Source organism: Hippocampus guttulatus, chromosome 9, assembly GCF_054856545.1.
Source record: "Hippocampus guttulatus isolate MCC_2025c chromosome 9, RoL_Hgut_1.0, whole genome shotgun sequence".
NCBI lineage: Eukaryota > Metazoa > Chordata > Actinopteri > Syngnathiformes > Syngnathidae > Hippocampus > Hippocampus guttulatus.
Genome location: NC_141269.1, coordinates 1859435 through 1880782, shown reverse-complemented (window position 1 = coordinate 1880782; position 21348 = coordinate 1859435). Strand labels below are relative to the sequence as shown.

The following is a 21348-nucleotide window of genomic DNA, read 5'->3' as shown; positions in this document are numbered from 1 at the left end:
AGGGATCATTGTATGCGCGCAAATACATTCATTGAAAAAATAATGGAAATTCAAAATATTGCAACTATTCAGAATGAATTTAAAATAAAAATATATAATGAACATAGTAATTGTTTTTCAAAAGCAAAGGCGACCTATTGAAAAATATTTCATTTCATTTATTCATCCATCCGCATACACTTTGAGCATAAAATGCTCTTGGTATCAAAATATGGTTTAATGAAGTAAAGTGTGATATAAGCAAGCAGCATTTCCAAGCAAGAGCCCTTTCACAGTATAAATTGACTTCCGGCGGCGTGATGACATCTTTGGTACGACGTCATCACAAGGACACGTGCCTTTTTTTTTAATACAGCATAGCCCAAATATTAGGTCATTTGATTTCTTCTCGTATGCCAGAATCCGCCTTGTTGTTGCAGCAGCGCCCCTGGAGGAGGCGACTTCAAAAAACCCCAAACGTCTTGATCGTTTCCGTCAACATCGGCTGGTAGGTCGTGCGTTCGTCTCGGTTGCTCAGCTAGTTTATTCAGAATTGTCTTCTTGTTCAGTTTTATCGTGTTTTATGGTCGAAATTACTGACGACTCATCCGCTTTATCTTCTCGTGAGATTTGGCTCTTCTTGTGGCCTGAAGACACACACAAAAGGGGCGAAAACAATCATTATCCTTAATAAAGTGACACCTTGATAAAGTGGCTGTATTAAAGTTAGGAATCAAAATAGTACATATATTAGATTCTTAAATGTAATTAAATAACTTGGTGAGTCGTAGTGTGTGCGTGTAGAGAACTGTTTTTCTGCCTATATGAGTAGTTAGTATGCATGCATGTGTCTGTGCGAGTGGCTTGGGTGGATTTGTGTTTGCATGTGAATGAAAAATTGAAGAAAGACATTTGAAAAGGCCAATGAATAGGGTGTGTGTGTGTGCGTGTGTGCGCGCGTGTGCGTGCGTGCACACTGAGTTTAAGTCGGAGTTTGTTTCCCAGTGTGTCCTTGGAAGGGCTGACCGACAAGCTGCTGATGAAAGCAGATGTGTCTGTTACCGTGGGGACATCAGCCACGTCTGACACAGACACACACGCCACACACACACACAGAGGTTGCGAGTCAGTGTTGACTTGTTTGTTGGCACAGTTTTGCTGTGCTGTCCATGCCATTTACAGGAATTGCTCATGATGCGAATGTTTCCATAGTTACCGGCATCTCGGGTGTACGGGATCTCGTCCATCCGCAGGAAAACAGAATCGCTTGGACTCTTCTGGCCGTCGGACTTACTTCCTGCAAAATTTTTAACACAACACAAAGTGTTCTGAACATTGATATTCTTTACTTCAAGCAATATTTTTGGAATAGCACAAATCCACAAATAATTGATGGACCTAAAAGGAGTTTGTCATTACATATAGATGCCACTAGATGGCCCTTAAAAGTCACATGACACGAGGCATGATCAACTTCCTGCGTTCCAACTCACTGACGATGCGGTTTCTGCGGTTGAGCACGGTGGTGCTGTGGGCCACGCCGGACTTCTGCTGTTGTCCTCCATTCCTGACGGGAGGTTGTCGACCCAGCTCCCAGGGCGGCGGCATCAACGTGGCGCCTGCGGTGGGGGCACCAGGTGTCCCGTTCGCCAGCGGCGAAGGCTCTGCCATCTGGGCGTCGGGGTCGGGCGTCTGCGGTGACGTGTCCATCCTGGAGGCGCCGAGCGCGTTGTTGTAGTGGCTCCTGGTGATCTATGGTGAGGAGGATTGTGGGTAATCTGGAGCGCGAGGTACCGTGAGGCGGCGGCGTACTATCGTTCACCTTGAGGATCTGCAGCGGTGTGAGCTGTCTTACAGAATAATCGGGCATGTAGACGTTGGGCCCCCCATTGAGCTGAGCTGGAGTCCAGCCCTCTGACTCGGAGCGACATGGCGACATCGGGGCTGAAAAAGAATTTATGTCTTTTTGGTCTTGAATATTTGGTGTCTCTCACACTAAAAAATGACCACAGACATTTTTTTCACTTCAATCTTTTTGTGTATGTTCACCTGCTGGCATGATGGCAGGAACTCCAAAATATGAGAAGGCTCCATTTTCAAATTTGAGACACTCCTTGCCAAACTCCACCTCCACTCGACCCTGAAGGACCGGAAAACAACATGAAATGGACTTTCTCACACACACACACACAATGAAAGCATCAACCCGGAAGAACCAGAACTAGCAGATGTGATGCAGGATTTCAAAATAAAAGAATTAAAGTTCCAAAGAACCACAACAAGGAGGCAACATCCAGGATCACAGAATAAAAGCACCACAAGTACCACAATCAGGAAACATGTGAAACAAGATTTCAGAATAAAAGCACCAAGACCAGAAGAACCACAAACAAGAAACAACCTAAAGATAAAACCATCACAGACTAAAAGAATCTGAATACGGACGCCCTGGATTTGAAAGAACCACAACCAGTCACGGAAAGATTTGATAATAAAAGCAGGCCGAAACAGGGAAACCCGTGATACAAATTCAAAATAGAAGCATTAAAGACCAGAAGGACCATGAGCAGGAAGCAGACCAGATTTCAGGCATTTAAGACCTCAAGAACCAAACCAGGAGCTGATGGATTTCAGAATAAAAACGATGATGGCGATGTTGTACCTGCAGCACGAGGATGAAGTAGTCAGCTGGCTTGTTTCTCTGGAACAGGAAGTGCGTGGGCGCGTGCTTATTTCTGTCGTCAAACTTGAGGTCCTGGACTACGCTGGGATGCTTGATGAGCCTCAGCAGGATCTTCTCAGAGATGTAAAGCGGCTTGAAAGGATCCACCTCTGATTGACACAAAACATTCGGCGACTGAGATATTAGCTTAGCCTTAGCTGGCTGAATCCAATTAACGGGAGGGCACGTGGAAATCATTTTGAAAATTGTAATGCTAGCTAGGATTTGCCTTACACCAGCCTTTCTCTTAGCCTTTAACATCGCCTTTAGTTTAGCCTTTTGATTTTCACCAGTCTTGAGATTGTATTCAGAAAAATGACACCGATGCTCGTTCATTTGGAGTTTAGCCCTTGGATTAGCCTTTGTCTTTAGTGGCGCGCACGGAGAAAACTGTTTGAAGGATGCTAATGGAAGCTGCACATGGTTTAGCCTAGCTTGCTCTTGCCTTCATCTTAGTATTCAGCTCGATCATAGCATAGCCTCAATCGCTTGCATTCGGCTTCAAGGAGTGTACAGTATGTAGACAAGGTTTTGTTGGAATTGTAGCTGTAGTGGAGCCTAGATTAGCACCTGGCTGACATCCATGATAAATGTGTGATTGGTGGATATGTTCTGACAGGAGACGCAAAGCTGCGCTGTGATTGGCCAATACCTGTGGACAGAAAGCGATGCGTGGCCAGCAGGAGCTGCGGGGAAATTTTGACCTTCATCTCGTGCTCTGCCATTTTGAAGATGGAGAAGTCTTGCTGCTTCCTCTCGTGGTGAGACACGCGACGCTTGCTGCGGTTGTCGGCTGTTGTCACAGCGAGTAGAGCGCGACAATTGGAAAGATTTGAAATTTTCAAATTGCCGTGAGCTTTCTAATGAGTGTTCCGCAGATGCTAACATGCTAACTGTTGGTATGCTAACAACCATCAAACGGCAAAGGCGTAGCCCGTGATTGGAAGACGCGTGGCCTGAATGAGATGAACAACAGCAAGTCAGAATGGCTTTAGTCATTCGAGACGTGGAACGATTATGTTAATATGTCAAGTAAAGAAAAAAAAAAATCAAAATGTGGAACGTAGCAAATGCACATTCGTTGGAAATGAATGTGTCATATTAATAATAAAAACCCCATTTTGCTCTTATCACAATAATGCTGCTGCTGATGATGATGTTGATGACATCCTGGTCCTACTGTAGAGGTCGGTCTCGTCCAGAATTTCGGACTTGATGATCTCCTCGATGACGTCCTCCAGCGTGACGATGCCCATCACTTCGTAAAACGGGTCGCCTTCACCCTCGTTGTTCACGCGCTGAACGATGGCCAGGTGAGATTTGCCTGGCGAAAAAGAAGATGCTCCCGCCGCTCATTTTGCTGGGCAACAACAAGCAAGGCACTCTCAGTTTGGTTAGATGACAAAAAAAAAAATAATAATAATAATAATTTGATGACAGAAATGCGTTTGGCAACAACAAGCACGTGCAGTCCATTTTTGGACTATAAAGAGCAAAGCGCACAGCATCCACACTTGACAAAAAGCAAAGCATGCGGTCTCAATGTTTTTTTTTTTGGACAACAAAAAGCTGCCGTTTCCTTCCTTTCTTTCTTTTTTTGTCTTTTGTCCCCCTGCCTTCCCTTTCTTCCCTCTTTCCCTTCTTTCTTTTGTCTCTCTCTTCTTGGTTCTGTGTAAGTGAGAGGGGGATGTGTTTGAATGGAAAACTCAATCATGCAAAACTAATTCTCCTCTTTTGTCAGTCAATGGAGTGCGTGTGTGTGCATGCCGTGTACGCGCATGCGTTTGTCTTCTTTGTGACAGAACACCCCCAAAAAGCGTGAAGAGGACTCTGTCAGTGAAGTTGGTAGGTGTGTGTGTGAGTGTGTATACACACACATGTTCCTCATTCCAACACACGCACACACACAGAGCAACAGTGAATCCTTTCAGTGCGACTCACTGGATTCTGTTCAAATTTCTCATTGAGTGCCACGCGCACGCGCACGCTTGCATTCATCTAGTTGGGTCAGCGCAAATCAATGGGAGGGAAAAAGCTCAGACGTAAGTCATCATGAGCCGAAGGCCAAACCAAAAAAGGCTTTCGCGCTCTTACTCGAGGTGCCTTCATCGGCAACATCAAAAATAAACGCTGACAAAGAAGAAATGCGGGAGCCGCGGCAAGGCCTCTGGTCGGTCGTCTCTTGACTGCCTCTGCAACTTCCCCGCCGCAGTCAACAGGGGGGTCCGTTGACTGCGGCGGCCTGCAAAAGGTTGTCGCCGTCTTCTTTTTCCTACTTCTCTACGACACAGCTAAGAGCAATCCTATTCCTGTTTTGCAACCTGAATTTGAAACCCTACCCTTCTCTCAACCCCTAATTTGAAACCGTAACCCTGTCTTTGAAACCCCAATTTGAAAAAGTAATCCTGGTTTTCAATCCCTAACCCTTGTTAGGAGCCCTAATTTGAAACCCCGACCCTTTTTTAAACCCCTCATTTGAAGACCTAACCTAGGAATCAAACCGTAACTAAGGTTTGAAACCCCTCATTTAAAACCCTACATGTCTTGAAACCCTCATCCTGGATCCAAACCCCAACTGGAAACCTTAACGCTGGCTTGAAACCCCAATTTGAAACCTCGAGCGAGGCCTCAAGCCTTCATTTGAAAACCTCACCCCGGTTTGAGGCCCCGACCGGAGACCTTAACCCAGGCCTCAAACCGTGACCCGAATTTGAAGAACCCATCCTGGACTCAACCCCCAACTTCAAACCCCGATGCCTGGCATCCCGATTCAAAGCCATCGCCCCGGTTCGACCCCCGACTCATTTGCGACCCGCCGCTTTGCCCGCTCTTCGCTCCCCTGCGGCGCCGTACCTTTCTTGAAGTCCTCCAGCATGGCGTCCAGCGTGGTGTCGCTGAAGACGCAGTGCAGCGGTCGTCGGTAGAAGCCCGTGACGGTCTGCAGCGGCGTGCAGTCGTCGGGGTCGACGAAGGCCAGGTCCTTGACGAAGAGCACGTCCACGATGTCGGCGCGGGTCTCGCGGTAGACGGGGATCCGCGTGTAGCCGCTCTGCAGGATCTCCGTCATGGTGTTGAAGTCCAGCAGGGCCTCGGCCGCCAGCATGAAGCAGTCGCCCAGCGGCGTCAGCACGTCCTCCACCGTCTTGCTGCGAAGCTCCAGCGCCCCCTGGATGATGTTCAGCTCCTCCTTCGCCGAGGTCAACGACAGCAAGGGGCTTTTTATTTGGCTTTATCAGCACTCGTTCCTTCGCTCGCTTGTTTTTTTGCTGCCCCCGGCGCGCGGCGCTGCCTCGAGATGTTTTCAGACACGAGCTGTCAATCGGCAAGAGTTTTGCGCCGCTTCCACTCGAGAATACGTGATCGTTTCGAGATGATCGTATCAGGTTGGGGCGTTTTATTCGGGTCGGGGTTGAAAGTCAGGCCTTTACACAGGGGTCGGGGTTTCAATTCAGAGTTCCCAGCCAGAGGGTTGGGGTTTTAAATTCGTGTTTGAAGCCAGAATGAAAGTTTTGAATTAAGGTTTGAAACCAGGTTTGGGATTTCAAATTTGAGTTTGAAGCCAAGGTTAGGGTTTCAAAGTAGGGTTGGAAGCTGTAATTATGTTAACAAATGTAAAGCTTTGGGCTTCAAAGTTAGGGTTTCAAACTGTGGTTTCCAGACAGGGGCAAGGGTGTCAAGTGAGGGTTTCAAACCGGCTTCACATTTTGAAGTTTGAAGGATGACTAGGATTTAAAGCCTTGGGTAGGGTTTCAAATGTTGAGGTTTGACGATGATTCAAATTTGGGTTTCAGGACTGGGTTAAGGCTTCCAAATTACCGGTGGTGTTTTTAAACCAGGGTTAGGCCTTCAAATTTGGAGGTTTGAAGGTGGGGTGAGAGGGTTTCCAGTTGGGCTTCCCCAGCAGGTTTTGGGCTTGGAATTAGGGTTCGGGTCGAACAAGTCGATGCTCGTAAGGCGGCGGCGGCGGGCTCACCTTGAGCAGGTCGTGGTAGGGGTCGGAGACGCGCAGCATCTCCAGCAGCTTCTCCCTGGTGTAGAAGTTGGAGATCTCCTGGTGCAGGATGAGATCCAGCAGCTTGCTGAGCGGGTAGGACACGGGGAAGGAGAGCAGCATGAGCAGGCGCGTCAGCCAGATGCTGCGCGCCGCCATGGCCAGGCCGTGGCGCGAGGCCGCCGAGTGCGGCAGGATCTCGCCCACCAGGAAGATGCCCAGCGCGCAGGCGGCCGTCGACAGCCACGTCATGCCCAGGATGCGGCACGTCCACACGGCCAGCGAGGCGTTGATCAGCGCCGTGCCCAGCAGCAGCGTGCACAGCACGTAGTTGCCTGAGGGAACAGCTCCCAGCTCAGTGGACTCCTCGCCGCCTCGCCCATTCGCCGCGCCGGTACGACGACCGAGCCGTGGAAGCCCCCCCCCCGCCACTCGCGGCGCGCCCGCTACCGTATCGCCTACCAACGAAAATTGAGCTCCGGCACGAGTGCGACGAGCCTCACCCGAAACGAAGCTTGCTCGGAACCCTCGCCTCACCCTGCGCGCGACTCCCGGTTCAAAGTCAAATTTTTCATTTAAAAGCCGCGCCGAGGTTTGAAAAGCCACCCAAGCCGTTCAACCCTAATTTGAAACCCCGCCCAAGATTTCAAACCCTAATTTCAAAACCGACCTAAGACTACCAACCCTACTTTCAAAACGTACCCGCGGCTTGCCACGAGGCTTGACACCCTCATTTCATACCCCCACCTAAGCCTTCCAAACCTAATTTGAAACCGAAGCCCTGACTTCAACTCTTAAATTGAAGCCCACCTAAGGCTTCAAACCCTGACTTGAAACCCCACCCGAGTCTCGAACCCCTCATTGAAAACCCTGCCTAAGACTTCAAACCCGAATTTGAAACCCCATTCCAGGCTTCAAATGCAAATCCGAAACCCTACCCCAAGACTTCAAACGCAGTTATGAAACCCAACCCGAGTCTTGAAAACCTCATTTGAAACCTTCCAACTCGTACTCCTGCTTTCAAACGCTAATTTGGAACCTTAAACCTAGCCGAAGAGGAAAGGACTTCCCGTACTTACCGTGGCGCCGCACTGACTCGATCTTGCGGGCGTAGCGCTGCTCCCGGGCGGTGCCGCTGTTCTGCAGAACTTGCAGCTCCACGGGGTCCAGCGCGAGGAGGCTCAGGTTGAGGCCGCTGAAGAGCGCCGACAACGCCAGCAGAAGCACCGACACCAGGATCTGGATCCACAGCTCGGGCGCCTCCCCGGCACGCTCGGCAACCGCCACCCAGAAGTCCCGAGTGCGGTAGTGCTCCCACTTGGACCCGTCGAAGGCGCACACCTGTGGACATTCATTCCGCATCAGGGATGTCCGGCACGGGTACGCAGTTTGTCCTCCCTAAGACGATACTCGTGTGCTCCTTTTGACCTACCAATATGCAATTAAATGGGGATGGGCGAGTATTGATGCCAGGTATCGGGCTAATATTGGCCTTATTTCAAGGTTTTGGGTACTCGTGAAGGAGAGTCGATACCAGCCACAGATACTTAAAAAGGGGAAGAAAAAAAAAACATTCTGACATTGAAGATGGGAAGGTCGTTCGTTGTCCACAATTATCTGTCATCGTCTTCACTGAAATTTGATGAAGCAAAGGTACTAATGGTAACCTTACTAGTAATCCACTGGGCTGCACTAGTAACACAACAAGGCCCAACTAGTCAACTTGTGTTACGCACTCGTAGCCTCCTTGACTCAACCTGTTGCACTGAAATGCTCACTAGTAGTTCTGCCTCACTAGTACCTTGCAGTTGTCCGACTAGTATGCCAAAGTAGTCCTTCTAATACAGTACAGAGGTGCCCAACCAGTCGACCGCGAGGTGTTTAGGAAAAAAAACCTTTTTAATTATATATATATATTTTTTATGTCATGACAGGAAGTCGGCGCTGCCAATTTTGGTGAGTATTCAGACCCTCTCGAGCGACTTTTTTTTTTTTTCCAAAAAAAGTGACTTGTGACAATCTAGCGACTTTTTCTGGTGTTATTGGAGACTTTTAGAGTCTGTGTGGTGAAAGCACCTTGTTCTCAATGAGCCGCGCCGGGTGCTGTTGTGGCCGGGTCACAGATATCAAGTCAATCAAGTGAGCAGTCAATCGATGTCCTTGACAAGGAGGCTACTAGTGCGTGACCCTTATCTATTGGTTGGTTCTAACAGCGTTCCTAATGCGGCTTGATAATTTATCAGTAAGGTTTAATTGTCGATACCGGGAAGCCAAAATTGGCACTGGTAGTTGAAAAAAACGAATGCACAGTTTTGTCTCACGATTCGTTTTGAGGACAGATCATTCTAGTATACGGGTATGGAATGATTTATGGGAAGCTGTTTGAGTATTTATTCGACATCCGTGAAAAGGAGGCGAGTCGCGTGTGCCACGTACCGAACAGTTGTGTTTAGCAGGGTTACTAGTGCAGCACAGTGGGCCAATAGTAGTGCTTGTGGATTAAAAAAAAAAGTTGACTAGTATGACGCAGTTGTCCACCGTAGGCCCTCTCGTCGTCGTACGAGTAACAAATGTGTTGAATTGATAAGAACTTGACATAAAGCACTGATTTCACTAGCGGCGATGTAAAATTCTAGTCCCACATGGAGGGCGCTGCATCCCGGAGTCCATCCTGGATGCGACGACCGCTTGCATACGCACCGAGTAGAACTTGATGCTCTCCCCGCGCCGCAGCTCCTTGGCCAGGAGCTCGACGAGGACCGAGTTGCGGCTGGAGGCCGACTTGAACGAGCCCAGCACTTCGATGTCGGACGTGCGCGCGCTCCTGTCCGCGCACAGGTTCCGCGGACGGGCCCGGTGGCGCGGGGGCGGGAGCGGGAGCGGGAGCGGCTCGGTTCCGGGCTCCTCGATGAAGGCGATCCACGGGGCCGCGCTGGTCGCCCGCGTCCTGTTGAGCCTGCGCAGCGGGGGGGTGGCGAAGTATACCCGCAGCGTGAAGCGCGTCCCCTCGGTGGCTTTCAGTACCCCGTCCTGCACGGACAGCTCCGGGCCGGTCTCTTCCGGACGGAAGCCGAGCAGGGCGAGCCCCGGCCCGGGCAGGGCGAGGTGGAGGAGGAGGAGGCGGAGTGGGAGACTCGCCATGATGAGGTGGGGAGACTCCCTCCTCGGTCAGCTCTGGTGCCGCGGGGTCCGGTCCATGTGCTTGAGAGGCTTCCGCAAGGACGGCGCCCACCGTGACGTCACTGCTTCTAATTATAGAACATGACGTCACAGCCACTGCGGCGGCGATCACGTGATCACAATCGTTTGGCGATTTTTTTTTTCTTCCAGATTTCGTATTTTGGTTTAGTTGTTTTTCAGTACAGCACCCCCCCCCCCCCAGCACATTTTCAGTGTAATTGGGATCGTTGCTTTTTTCGCGATTATTTGAGAATCAGAATTATTTTGATTGAAATTACCCTAAAATTGTTTTTGTGTGTGTGTTTTAACCATTTTCTCATCATCTCACCACTTAATATAAACGTGCATATGTATCATGTATAGGCTGCGCGGTCGTCGACCGGTGGGCACGTCCAGTGCGGAAGTGCGGAGTTCGATCCCCGCGGGTTGGCTTGCGGGCTTTCCCCGTGCCCGCGTGCGTTTTCTCGGGTTTCATTCCAAAAACATACACGGTAGGTTAATTCATCCCAGCACTGTTTTTTAATAAGGTTCAAATCGAACCGTAGAAGGCATTTCGGACCAGCACAATCAGGAAAGAAAACATGAGAAAGCATGAACGAGATGCGCTTGTCAACTTTCGGCCACGCGTGACACATTGAGGCTAGGCAGGCGTTGTGGTGTTTCCCCGGAGACACGGCGGGGCCTTTTTTCCGACGTCGACCATGAGGTGAGTGTAGAGAGGTTCCAACTCTTTGGAGAGCAGCTTGTAAGTCAACGAATTGAAGCCGTCGGAGCTCCAGTCCAGTTTGGTTCTTCTCAGGAGGTCGACGCTAAAAAGTTCAAGTGAGTTGGAGGTCAATGGCCGATCGGTATGTTTCACCACAGCGAGCCTTGCTCGACTTACTTGCGCGGGTTCCGTTCGTTCCCCGCGTCTCTCTCGTGCTTGATCATTTTGTAGCGAGCGATGGCCTCTGGGGGGCGCACCGCTTGCATGCCGGATAGAATCACTCTGCTCGGGTCGCCAGACAATCGAGAGAAAAAGCAGAACGTCAAGACACGTCCGGCGTTTTCGCACAAGCGACCATGCGGGGATCGAAGCGTGTTTGAAAATGTTCAACTCCTGTTACAGATGCACAATGATGATGGCGCCCCACACTCCCTTCCTACTCAAACGTATTGGATACTTTTGCTGGGCCGAGTTCCAGAAGAACTATTGATGTTGGAAGTTTTGGACGACGATGGACTTTGTACCCGGCTGCCTCCGTGTTTGCTTTTTTGGGTGAGTTCGTTTGAGCTGGCGGTCAGTGCTTGTATGCGAACTACTACAACCCCTCAATTCCATTGAGATTGTCAAGATAGTTATTTGGACAAAGGGATGGATGTTGTCGTTTCATTTTCATAAATTCATAAAAAAAAAGAGGGAAATGCGCAAGTCATCAATTTACAGTGTAAATGTGCCTGACTGAGCTAAATACAACTCATTTTCATTGTCGGTCTCTTGGGCAGGTGTAAAAAGCCAACCTAAAATCAAAAGCATTCAAATCAAACATCAATTTACAAAACAGACAGTAGCACTGCAAAAAAAAAACAACAACATCTATTTTATGTACAAGTGATTGAGAATTTACTCCCACCCCGTGTGAATAAATTCGACCCGCCTTCAGCCACTGGCTTCAGTTGTTGTTTTTTTTGCGAATATTCTCTTGTTGCGAATTTTCATTCCGCCATTAGCCACACCCACCATCGAGGATGTAAATTCAGCATCCTCAATGAGCCTACGGAGACGCGCACACTGAAAAACTCCTCGAGACGAGTGACGTCAGCTCGAGGAAGACGAAACCCAAGAAACATTCCGGAGCGAGACGTTCAAACAGAAGAGAAGGTGAGCGTAGCCAAAGATGAGGATTAGGAGTTGATCACTTCGGAAGTGACAACTTCACGCATTTTATTTTATTTTTTTTACCTTTGCCACAAATTATCGTCCTCTTGGCCCCAGCCCCAAAACTGGTTCGAGTAGCCGTTCGTCTTCCTGAACTGGTCTGGGGTCATTGCAACAACACCACCAAAAGCTTGTGGATAGTAAAGCCTGAGGGGTGCGGGGGTGACACAGCCAACAGAAGATGTGAGGGCAATGCAATTCAACGTGCACACACAAACACCAGTTTAGCATTCTCATTTGAAACAAGTACATACTTCTTTTTTTCTTTTTAGGTCATTTGTATATTGACACGGGATGTCAAATGTTAGGAGTGGGTAATCTGGACAGTCGGGCGATTTCTGGTGGGCCAGGCTGCTACACGCGCTCCTGTTCCAGCCCATGAAATTGGGAAAATAAAGTGCATTTGCGACATTTCAATCAATTACGTATAGCACTGACCTTTATTGCCAAGGGTGTCACCAAGTCAAATTTTTTTTTTTTAAATCTTGCACTCAACCAGCGAATGGTAAACTAGTTGAGATTGACCCACTAATAAGGGTGACGTGGTGGATAATTCCGTTCAAAGGTCAACTAAAATGGGCCGCCCTGAGCCGCGAAACTCACGTCTCCAAAGTTGAGCCGAGTGACACTCGTCACCCTCAAGCTACGTTAAAAACGCTCGGTGCGCCTCCCATCTCAAGCGCTCCGTCTACCTGTATGCAAACTTGTCGATGGCCACAGAGAGGTGTGAGGGCTTGTCTTGGTGGCAGCCGTAGGTATTGCCGTCGTCCTCGGGCAACAGGTCGACGTCGTGGAAGATGATGCAGCTCCACGTCGCGTCTCGGAGAGCTTCCCGCACGCCGGCGTTATAAAGTCTGCCTTTGTTGAAGGTGCCGTTGCCCCACTGAAAGACGGAAGAAATGCCGCGTCGGATGTTTTGCGAGGAAGCGTTGCTGCGTGACAACGGACGTTTCATTCACTTGTAAAATGCATTCTGATTTTTATTCGACGCGACTCCTTCTCACCTGCTCGACCAGGTAGATTCTGTAGTGGAGCTGTTGCCTCTGCAGGAAAGGATGCAAGTGGTCCAGGAGAGCGCCGAGGTGTGTCAGCCGCTTCCGGTACGGCACCACGATGGCGGTGCGGTGCCGAGCTCGGCAGTCCGGCGGACGGTAGAATCCGCCCGCTGAAACCGACGTGCTCCTTTTTTTTCTGATCTCCTCCAGAGTCAAAAGCGGGAAGGTGAGATTGGCGGGCTGAGGCCCGACTGCGCATGCGTGGAAAGGAAGAGAAAGGGAAATTTGGGGGGCTGTCCACGACGGCTCACATTTATGTTTTCCTCACTCAATAGCGGCGACACGACGGGGCACTCGGCCTGTGGCGCAGAAGGTGCCACAAAGAAGGCGTAGGAGAGCGCGAAGGCTGCTGCCAGCAAGACCAGCGAGAACCGGGACCTCCAAAGGCGCCGGGACCTCCAAAGGTGCCGGCAACACCCCATTAAAAGAAAGATGCTTCACAGGTGGCAAAATCAGAGGACGGAGGCAGCCCGAGGTCAAGTGCACCTAGAGAGTGACCAACACCATTGCCATTCAAGTCGGCTCATAGGCCAAGCACCGGCACACAAATACTTTTTACACGACAGTATATGCTGTTTGTTCATGTATCGAAATGGTGGCCCAGTCGACCACCAGTGCGTGCATGATCCTCATCTCAAGTCACGTCGCTGTTTGACGGTCAAAGTTCATCCAGCACTTATTTAAATTGGCAGCCCATCAACATTCTCCGGCAACACCCAACTACGAATCACTGTGTTTGTTTTTGCAAATCGGTGCTGACCGATTCAATCAAATAATGAGCACATAAATCTTAGATTTACAAAAAATACCCACTTTACTTTGGATAAACAATAATCAATGATTTTTGGCTATTTCCTGACAAGGTAGGCACCAAACTGACTCCTAATCAATTCATGTGCATTTTCCACACTGTCAAATAATTTCATGATTTCGAATCAAGGGCTGAAGAAACAAGTGTTTGCTTTACCGAGTGAAACGCGCAGGCCGGCGGACGAGCGACGTCAGCCTGGTTCTGATGATGATGACGATGACGACGTTGACTTTTGCGAGCTATCCAGGAAGTAAACCATCGGGAGTCCTAGCACCCTTAACGTTTTAAAGATTATTCTCTCTATCTTTTTATTTACTATATGTCCTTCTTAACAAGCTACAAAAGTTCCTACGGTACTGGGTTGAAAAGCATATTTGAACAAGCAAACTACAGAAGCCCAGCCGTGCCAAAAAAAAAAAAAAAGTTGTTCCCACTTTTCCCGCCCATGGTTGCCAATATGCCAGTTGCCACCCGTCTCGTATCACAATGACAAACCTTTTTTTTTTTAAATTGGTCTTGTGTACCCCGAAGCAACTTGTCATAAATACAGGAAACCGGGGCTTGTTGTCCTTTGCTGGTCCAATTCTTGCTCGATGTACACCTTCAGCTGTTCAACAGGTCACGGGTGTATTTTGCAGCCTGTGAGATCGAATGTCACGGGCATTCACTGTTGGGTTTTGGGCCTTGCTGCTTACATGCAATGATTTTTCCAGATTCTCTGAACCTTTTGATGATATTGTGGACCGTAGATGATGAAATCGCTTCATTCCTTACCATTGCACATTGAGGAACATTGTCCTTAAACTGTTTGACTAAGAGGTGAACATCGCCTCGTCTTTGCTTGTGTTATATATTCTGTTCTTATTTATCTTTAACACAACGTAGATATCTTTTTGTTGTTGTTGTTATTATTTCAATTTCACCTCTGTATTACACATATGACTTTTAGCTGTCACTCAAGTCTTGCTATGCGTTTTAAGGTTTGTGCACGTGTTGTAATGCCACGACACCGCCCAGTTATGCAATTAGTGCCTCATACTAATTTTTTCCCCCGTGTTAAACTCCACTTGATGGATTGATGAGCTTCTGCAAGCAAAAGTTGCGAGGTATAACGTTAACCACAAGGTGGCAGCAACGTCAAGACAAACAACATGGGGAGCACCCGGTGCAGTGGATTGATTTCATTTTTTAAGGAGCTACGTAAAGTCCACTTGAGAGTTGCATTCCTTTCATCATTTCACGTTCGACTTCAACGATTACTGTATACTGATTAAATTTCAATTATTTTTTCAAATCATTTTCATTCACGCGTGGGCGTTTGGGAAAACACGCATGTGGGTGTGGCGTACGCCACTTGGGGGCGCTCATGTGATTACTCGGGCTTCTCATGTGTGTCGGCAGCCCACAGTACCTGTGAAGAAAAAAAAGTGAACAAGCTCAAGTCAACATTTGAGGCACCGAACAAGCCAAAAAGCACGAACCGTCGTCAATATTTAACCAGACGGCTCAGACATTAACTGACAAGAACCACGTACAGTCCAAATACACTAACGACAAGAAGAACAAGTTACAAGTGGAGTGGTAGCAACTGCGGTACTGCCGGCGTTACAGTATGTTGAGGTCCGGAGCTCGGTTGATCTCGTCCCGCTGGCTGACAACAGCAGCAACACGCCTCGGCCTCGGCCGCAGCTCCGGTTCGGACGGGGCCCGCGCCCTGAGCTCGGCCGGCGTTCGGCTCGACCTGAGCGGCGTCTACCCTCCCATCGCGACCCCCTTCACTGAGCGGGAGGACGTCGACTACGACAAGTTGGAGCACAATCTTCGCAAGTACGCTGAGATTCCATTTAAAGGTCAGAACAAGTGGATGAAGCATCATCGCAATAATTGTTCACACGTTCGCTACCAAATACAGCAATTATCCATCCATTTTCCGAACCGCTTGATCCTCACTAGGGTCGCGGGGGGTGCTGGAGCCTATCCCAGCCGTCTTCGGGCAGTAGGCGGGGGACACCCTGAATCGGTTGCCAGCCAATCGCAGGGCACACAGCAATTAGATAAATACAAAAACTAAATTCAAAAGTTGAGCGTGCGTCACTTCCGGCAAAAGCAGAGGTTGAAAACGGTCACAATTTGCTCTTAAATTGACTTGAATTAAAAGGTTTCGTTTTGTCCTTGGTAAAAAGTAATTGTACGTTTTGTTCACTTTTATAGCCCCCGCCCATTTTTTCATATTATTTTAGAAAGCATTTCAGTTTGTCTCTCTTTTTCCCACTATTACCATATTGTAATGCTCTTCAACGTGGACATAAGGATGCACGCAGTCGCTGATGATGATGAAATGTCTGATTTTGGGGACCTGTCAATCACACTGCGGTTGTTTGGCCTTGTGTGTTGTGTTTGCGCAGGTCTGGTGGTGCAGGGTTCCAATGGCGAGTACCCTTACCTGACGGAGGAGGAGCGCGTGGAGGTGGTGAAGAGGGTGCGACGCTCGATGCCAGCCGACAAGCTGCTCATCGCCGGTTCCGGCTGCGAATGTGCGTTAAAAGTGTATGCGTGTGTTTTGTCAGCGGGTGGAAGTATTCAAAGTGTTAATATTTCTTTACTGTCCTGAAAAGCCATGGTGGCAGTCCCGTGAAATGGATTGAAACGGGTCGATTAATCTGCTTCATTTCACAAAAGATATATTAATTAGAAGACCATGTTTAGTGGGCGCATATTCAACACATTCTTGCAATGGACATTTTGCCTTGACTTCCCCTTGAGAACTTGAATTGAAGCCCAAAACCTTGTAATTGCCTGTAAATGCCACAAGATGGCGCCCAAGCATTTCTCCCTCTATTAGACAAAGCTATGGCCTGTCTAAATGAAGCTCCTCCCCTTTCTTTGGTCTCAAGATGCCACAACATAGCATCACTTTGCGTAAGTGACAGTAAAAATGATTGTCGACTTGAAATGTGTTGTGATGTGATTGTCGTTTAGCCACAAGAGCCACATTGGATCTCACGGCTAAGATGGCGGCGGCCGGCGCCGACGCTGTCCTGGTGGTGACGCCGTGCTTCTACAAAGGCAAGATGGACTCTCACGCCCTGGTCCAGCACTTCACTAAGGTCAAACACGGAAACCACAAAACGCATCCTGTGCTCCCTTCATTTTTCCAATAATGCCACTTAGCTGTTTTTCCAGTAATGAGCCATCACGGGGACACTTTTTTCCCCCTTTTTTTTCCTTTGGAGTCAGTGCGCTTCAAAACAAAGTGTGAAAGGACTCAACTCAATTTTGAGAGCACTAAAGAAGTCGACAAAGTGCTGTAGAGCGATAAAAATAAGTCGTACAACAACAACAAACAATAAATTAATAACAAAGGCAATTGAAAACACAAAAACAGTCAAACTAAAAATCGAGTCTCATGCCGAGTCAGAGAATCAAAATGACTTTTAAGACGGCTTTGAAAGATGGGCAGCGAGGGGTCGCGGGGGGCTTCCCGAACGTTCAGTGGGAGGTCGTGCTCTCTGTATGAATTTCCTATTATACTCTCAATTTAATCAATCATTTAATTATTAAAACTGTTAAATATACCATACTGGTGAAATTCGGACACCGTGTTCTTTCTACTTGTAACAAATTTCACATTTCATCATATATTGTTCGATATCTTCAATGCATCTATAAAATTGTGTATCTGACTTACTTTGGTATTCTGCCATTATGATGGTATTCAAAAAGAAAACTGTAAATGGATTTGCAATGTTGAATTATGCGAACTTCACAATGAGAGCAGAAAGGGAGAAATGAATGTGACGAATGTCGCCGTCTTGTGTCACCACGCAGGTGGCAGACGGCAGCGAGGTTCCGCTGATTTTGTACAGCGTCCCGGCGAACACGGGCCTGGAGCTGCCGCTGGACGCCGTCGTGCGTCTGTCCCAACATCCGAACATCGTCGGGCTCAAGGACAGCGGCGGAGACGTGAGGAGGCGCCCTCTTTTACGCAGTCTCAGCGAGTATTTGTGAGGGTGAAGGAGGGAGCACGAGGCTGGGAGAGAGAAGGCCAGTTTTCCTCACGCTTTTGTGAAAAATGTCGTTGGGTCAAGGCAAGAGGAAAGAGCATTTCCTCTCCGAACGTCTCAAAGGACTCCGCTCTCTCGTCGTCGGTGGGCTGTTGCCCTGAGTGTTCGGAAGTAAAAAGTTGAAAATAGCAAAAACGAGACCGTGAAAAGAGTGGCGAGCGAGCACCGTGCACTCGGCAGGGAGGCAGGTCAGCCGACGCGTCGCGTCGCATTTGAGGCTGCGGTTGTGGGGGGGCGAAAAAAAAATCCACATCCGCGCTCGGCTGTGTGGGAAGCGTCTGACTGGATTTGCGATTTGGGAGGAAGACGGCGGCGCTCGACCCCGCGCCCCCACGCCCACGCCGCCGCCGCAACCGTCTCGCTCGTAGGCGGGAACTGGCGGAGCAGAAGGTGAGAGGTCGCCAGACGGGTTGCCGGAAGAATTTTTCCCACTGTCCAAAAGTCCGATGACAAATCTCACAACTCAACTAACTTTTTGCCTCAAGTCTGTTGAGAGGCTAGCTTCTCATATTTGTCACTTGGTTAGCTTGTCAGTTAGCCAGCCAGTCAATTGGTTAGTCAATCGGGTAGTTAGCAGGTTTTCAGTCCATCAGTCAGTCTGTAAGTGAGTCTGTCACCCACCTGGTTAATTTGGTGGTCAGTTAGCCAGTTATTCAGTGAGTTGTTTAGCCACTCAGGTAGTTGATCAATTAGTTAGTTATTTATTCAGAAAGTTGGTAAGCTAGTCGACCGGTCTGTTGCCCGTCAGTTAGTTGGTTACCTTACTCGGGAGTTAACAGTTGATTGGTCAATCAGTTGGTTTGTTTGCCATTCAGTCACAGTCAGTTGAGTTTAGTGAAGTCAGTTGGTCAGTCTGTTAGTTGGTTCTTCAGGCAGTCCGTCAGTTAGCAATTAGCTATTCACCAAGTCATGGCAGCTCGTCATTTAGCCAGTCAATTACTTGCTGAGTGAATTTCGCAGTCAGACAGTTAGGTATTGAGATGGTTGCTTAATCAGTTTGTTGGTGAACTACTGTAGTCTTTTATTCAGTCAGACAGCCAGTCTGAGTTAGTTAGACAGAGACTTCGTGTTAGAAATGAGATTGCAGGCGTTTCTCTCCTGTGCATCCCCCGTAGGTGCGCAGAGTGAGTGCGCTTTGAACTGCGTTTCACGTCCTTAAAAAAAAAAAAAATCACCTTTAAGGAGCTGACAAAGCTGACGCCCGACTGACAATCGCTACCTAAAAATACACACAGAGGAGGCGGAGCTTATTCCCTGCGGAGTCCTTTGATTGCCTCAGTTCTATTGGGCTAAAGACAATTAAAAGAAATACAGGCAGCTTATTAATGATTCATGAGCTATCTTTGACGTTGATTCCCACCGCTGGGGAATGTGGTCATGTGATCCCAGGCAGCCAATGGAAGACGTTTGTCAAGACATTTATTTGACCTGTGGCACCCTCTGCTGACCAAATTAGGGACCTCAAAGAAACACACTCGTGACACACTCCAGACCAGTGGTTCTTTACCTGGGTCCGATCGAACCTCAGGGGTTCGACGGAGCCTCTGCCATGGAGGGTAAGACACACGCGAGTCAACATGTCAATTAGCTATGACACCCCTTGGCCATCGCTAGCTGCAAATGGTCACATGGCATTGCTTGCTGGTGGGAAATTTTGTTCGCTTCGGAGTCAACGTGTGACTGTCGTGATAGTACGTCGTACAATTAAAAAAAAAAAGTATACTTATTCCTTGAAATTGTATTTACTTTTTTCTGTTTTTAATATATGCGTTTTCTTAATACCTTGACTTTGTAAAAATATTTAGTTATTTATTTTTCACTCATGAAGGGTTCAGTGAATTTGCATATTAACTGGTTGGGTTTGGTACCTCTAAAAAGGTGTAGAACCACTGCTTCAGACCAAGGCGTGATTTGGGGAATGAACCTTCATGTTTTAGGGTTACAGTCCACTCGCATTGGCACCTGTTTCGGCCATTTTGTTGCCTCAAGCTGTGTTTCGTGCGCAGATCACCACGATGGGCCTGATAGTCCACAAAACCAAAGACCGGGACTTCCAGGTTCTGGCGGGCTCGGCCGGCTTCCTTATGGCCGCCTACTGTGTTGGTAAGTCGTGAAATGCTTACCTAGCGGCCAGCAGCGCCGACTGTACCTGGCGAGTCTTGGAAATGCCCGTCAATAGTGACCATCCCTCCAGTTAGCCTTTTGAGCTAACGAGCTGAGTGAATCCCACGTTTTACGAATACAGTATAAGTCACTTGCATATCATTTCATTAAAACGGCAAGAGAGTTGTTGTTTTTTCTTCTCCCCAATCTATGTTTGAAGTCCTATTTTTCAAAATTATTAATTAGAAATTTTAAGTCACAATAGTCAGATTTCTTCAGATTGTGTGGGGAAAAAAAGGTTGATTCAGTAAGATGCAAGCGCAGGAAAAAGAAAAATGCCCAAAGTTTGAGGTGTTGTGATTGGTTTGCATTTCAGGTGCGGTGGGCGGAGTCTGCGCGCTGGCGAACATTCTGGGCAAGCCGCTGTGTGACTTGGCGCATTTGTGTACGTCAGGTCGCTGGGAACAAGCCAGAGAGCTGCAGCAGCGGCTTATCGAACCCAACGCTGCCGTAAGGACGCACTCCATACTAACATGTCAGCAAAAAAAAAAAATCATTGATTGACACGTGTGTTTCTGGGCAGAAATGGGAGAGTCGAGTCAAACGACGTGACTCGCCTCGGCAAGTTTAGGACTTGCAACTTTGGCTAAACCTTATGAAAAGACTTGACTGTGACTTGCTATTCATGACTTATCCGTGAGGCGCGCAAGCTAACGAAATACATGGCGATCCCTTCTGACTTGCTCGCACATGTGCTGCCAGGTGACCCGCAAGCTGGGCGTGCCCGCACTCAAACAGGCCATGGACTGGTTCGGCTTCTATGGCGGCGTCTGTCGCTCGCCTCTTCGGCCGCTCGACCAGGAACAGACGCAGCAACTCCGACGAGACTTCGCCTCCAATGGATGGCTCTGAATGTATGTGCATGTGCCTTTATTAAATTCCATATGCACGTTGGTAATTATACACAACTCACCCAAAAAGAACCCCCCCCCCCCCAAAAAAGGTTTAGCAATGGCACAAGGGAAGTGAACGCCTTTTGGGTTCAATGAATAACCCCAAAAGTTCGGTGAAATCGACACGCGTGGTCAACGAGTAACCCAAAATTGGAGAATGCAGTTAAAAAAAAATTGTTCACAGAATTGATTTTCATCATGAACAAAAATTGAATAAAACATCAAATTAATCTTGATCGAACAATGGCTCATTACGTGTCATCTTATACACAAAATATTTCATCAGTCGTACTTTTAAAAAAGGTCTAAAAAGCGATCATGTCAAAGTGTTTTTTTTTTTGGGGGGGGGCAGAAATTTAACAAGACTTTGAAAAGAGGCACACTGTCTAGTGTACCATGTGACTGCGCTCAGCCAATCGGTGGAGAAGAATGGCAACAACATTAAAACATGGCGTCGTGTCAATTTTTGTGTAGTTACGTTTTAAAGTGGATTTTTTTTAAGTTAATTTCTTTTATTTTCCATTGATAACAGAAAATGAAATAATTTTGGGAGTATTGTATTAAATTTACAG

The 21348-nt window shown here is 48.1% G+C and overlaps 3 protein-coding genes across 5 annotated transcripts; 1 reads left to right on the top strand and 2 right to left on the bottom strand.

The window, feature by feature from the left end:
• Positions 1 to 632: 632 nt before the first annotated feature.
• Positions 633 to 9934, bottom strand: LOC147199758 (metal transporter CNNM4-like). 2 transcript variants are annotated; one of them, XM_086120778.1, is made up of 13 exons: positions 9393 to 9934; positions 7772 to 8033; positions 6900 to 7027; positions 6675 to 6776; positions 5555 to 5888; positions 3882 to 4025; positions 3354 to 3494; positions 2642 to 2811; positions 2029 to 2119; positions 1802 to 1923; positions 1473 to 1731; positions 1196 to 1276; positions 633 to 1061 (listed from the first exon to the last, which is right to left on the bottom strand). In XM_086120778.1, the coding sequence occupies exons 1-13, from the start codon at positions 9831 to 9833 to the stop codon at positions 748 to 750; spliced, it is 2589 nt and encodes an 862-aa protein (XP_085976904.1). In that variant the 5' UTR covers positions 9834 to 9934; the 3' UTR covers positions 633 to 747. The 2 variants fall into 2 exon arrangements, with proteins under 2 accessions (XP_085976904.1, XP_085976903.1); XM_086120777.1 differs by having other exon boundaries at positions 6675 to 7027.
• Positions 9935 to 10368: 434 nt separating this feature from the next.
• Positions 10369 to 13267, bottom strand: LOC147199757 (beta-1,4-galactosyltransferase 3-like). Of its 2 annotated transcripts, XM_086120782.1 has the most exons (6): positions 13114 to 13267; positions 12795 to 13036; positions 12483 to 12673; positions 11815 to 11937; positions 10756 to 10860; positions 10369 to 10681 (listed from the first exon to the last, which is right to left on the bottom strand). In XM_086120782.1, the coding sequence occupies exons 1-6, from the start codon at positions 13265 to 13267 to the stop codon at positions 10513 to 10515; spliced, it is 984 nt and encodes a 327-aa protein (XP_085976908.1). In that variant the 3' UTR covers positions 10369 to 10512. The 2 variants fall into 2 exon arrangements, with proteins under 2 accessions (XP_085976908.1, XP_085976909.1); XM_086120783.1 differs by lacking the exon at positions 11815 to 11937.
• A 2001-nt stretch (positions 13268 to 15268) lies between these two features.
• Positions 15269 to 21012, top strand: hoga1 (4-hydroxy-2-oxoglutarate aldolase 1). The gene is made up of 7 exons (XM_086120781.1): positions 15269 to 15506; positions 16062 to 16190; positions 16636 to 16763; positions 17485 to 17619; positions 19727 to 19823; positions 20200 to 20333; positions 20586 to 21012. The coding sequence occupies exons 1-7, from the start codon at positions 15269 to 15271 to the stop codon at positions 20733 to 20735; spliced, it is 1011 nt and encodes a 336-aa protein (XP_085976907.1). The 3' UTR covers positions 20736 to 21012.
• Positions 21013 to 21348: the final 336 nt, after the last annotated feature.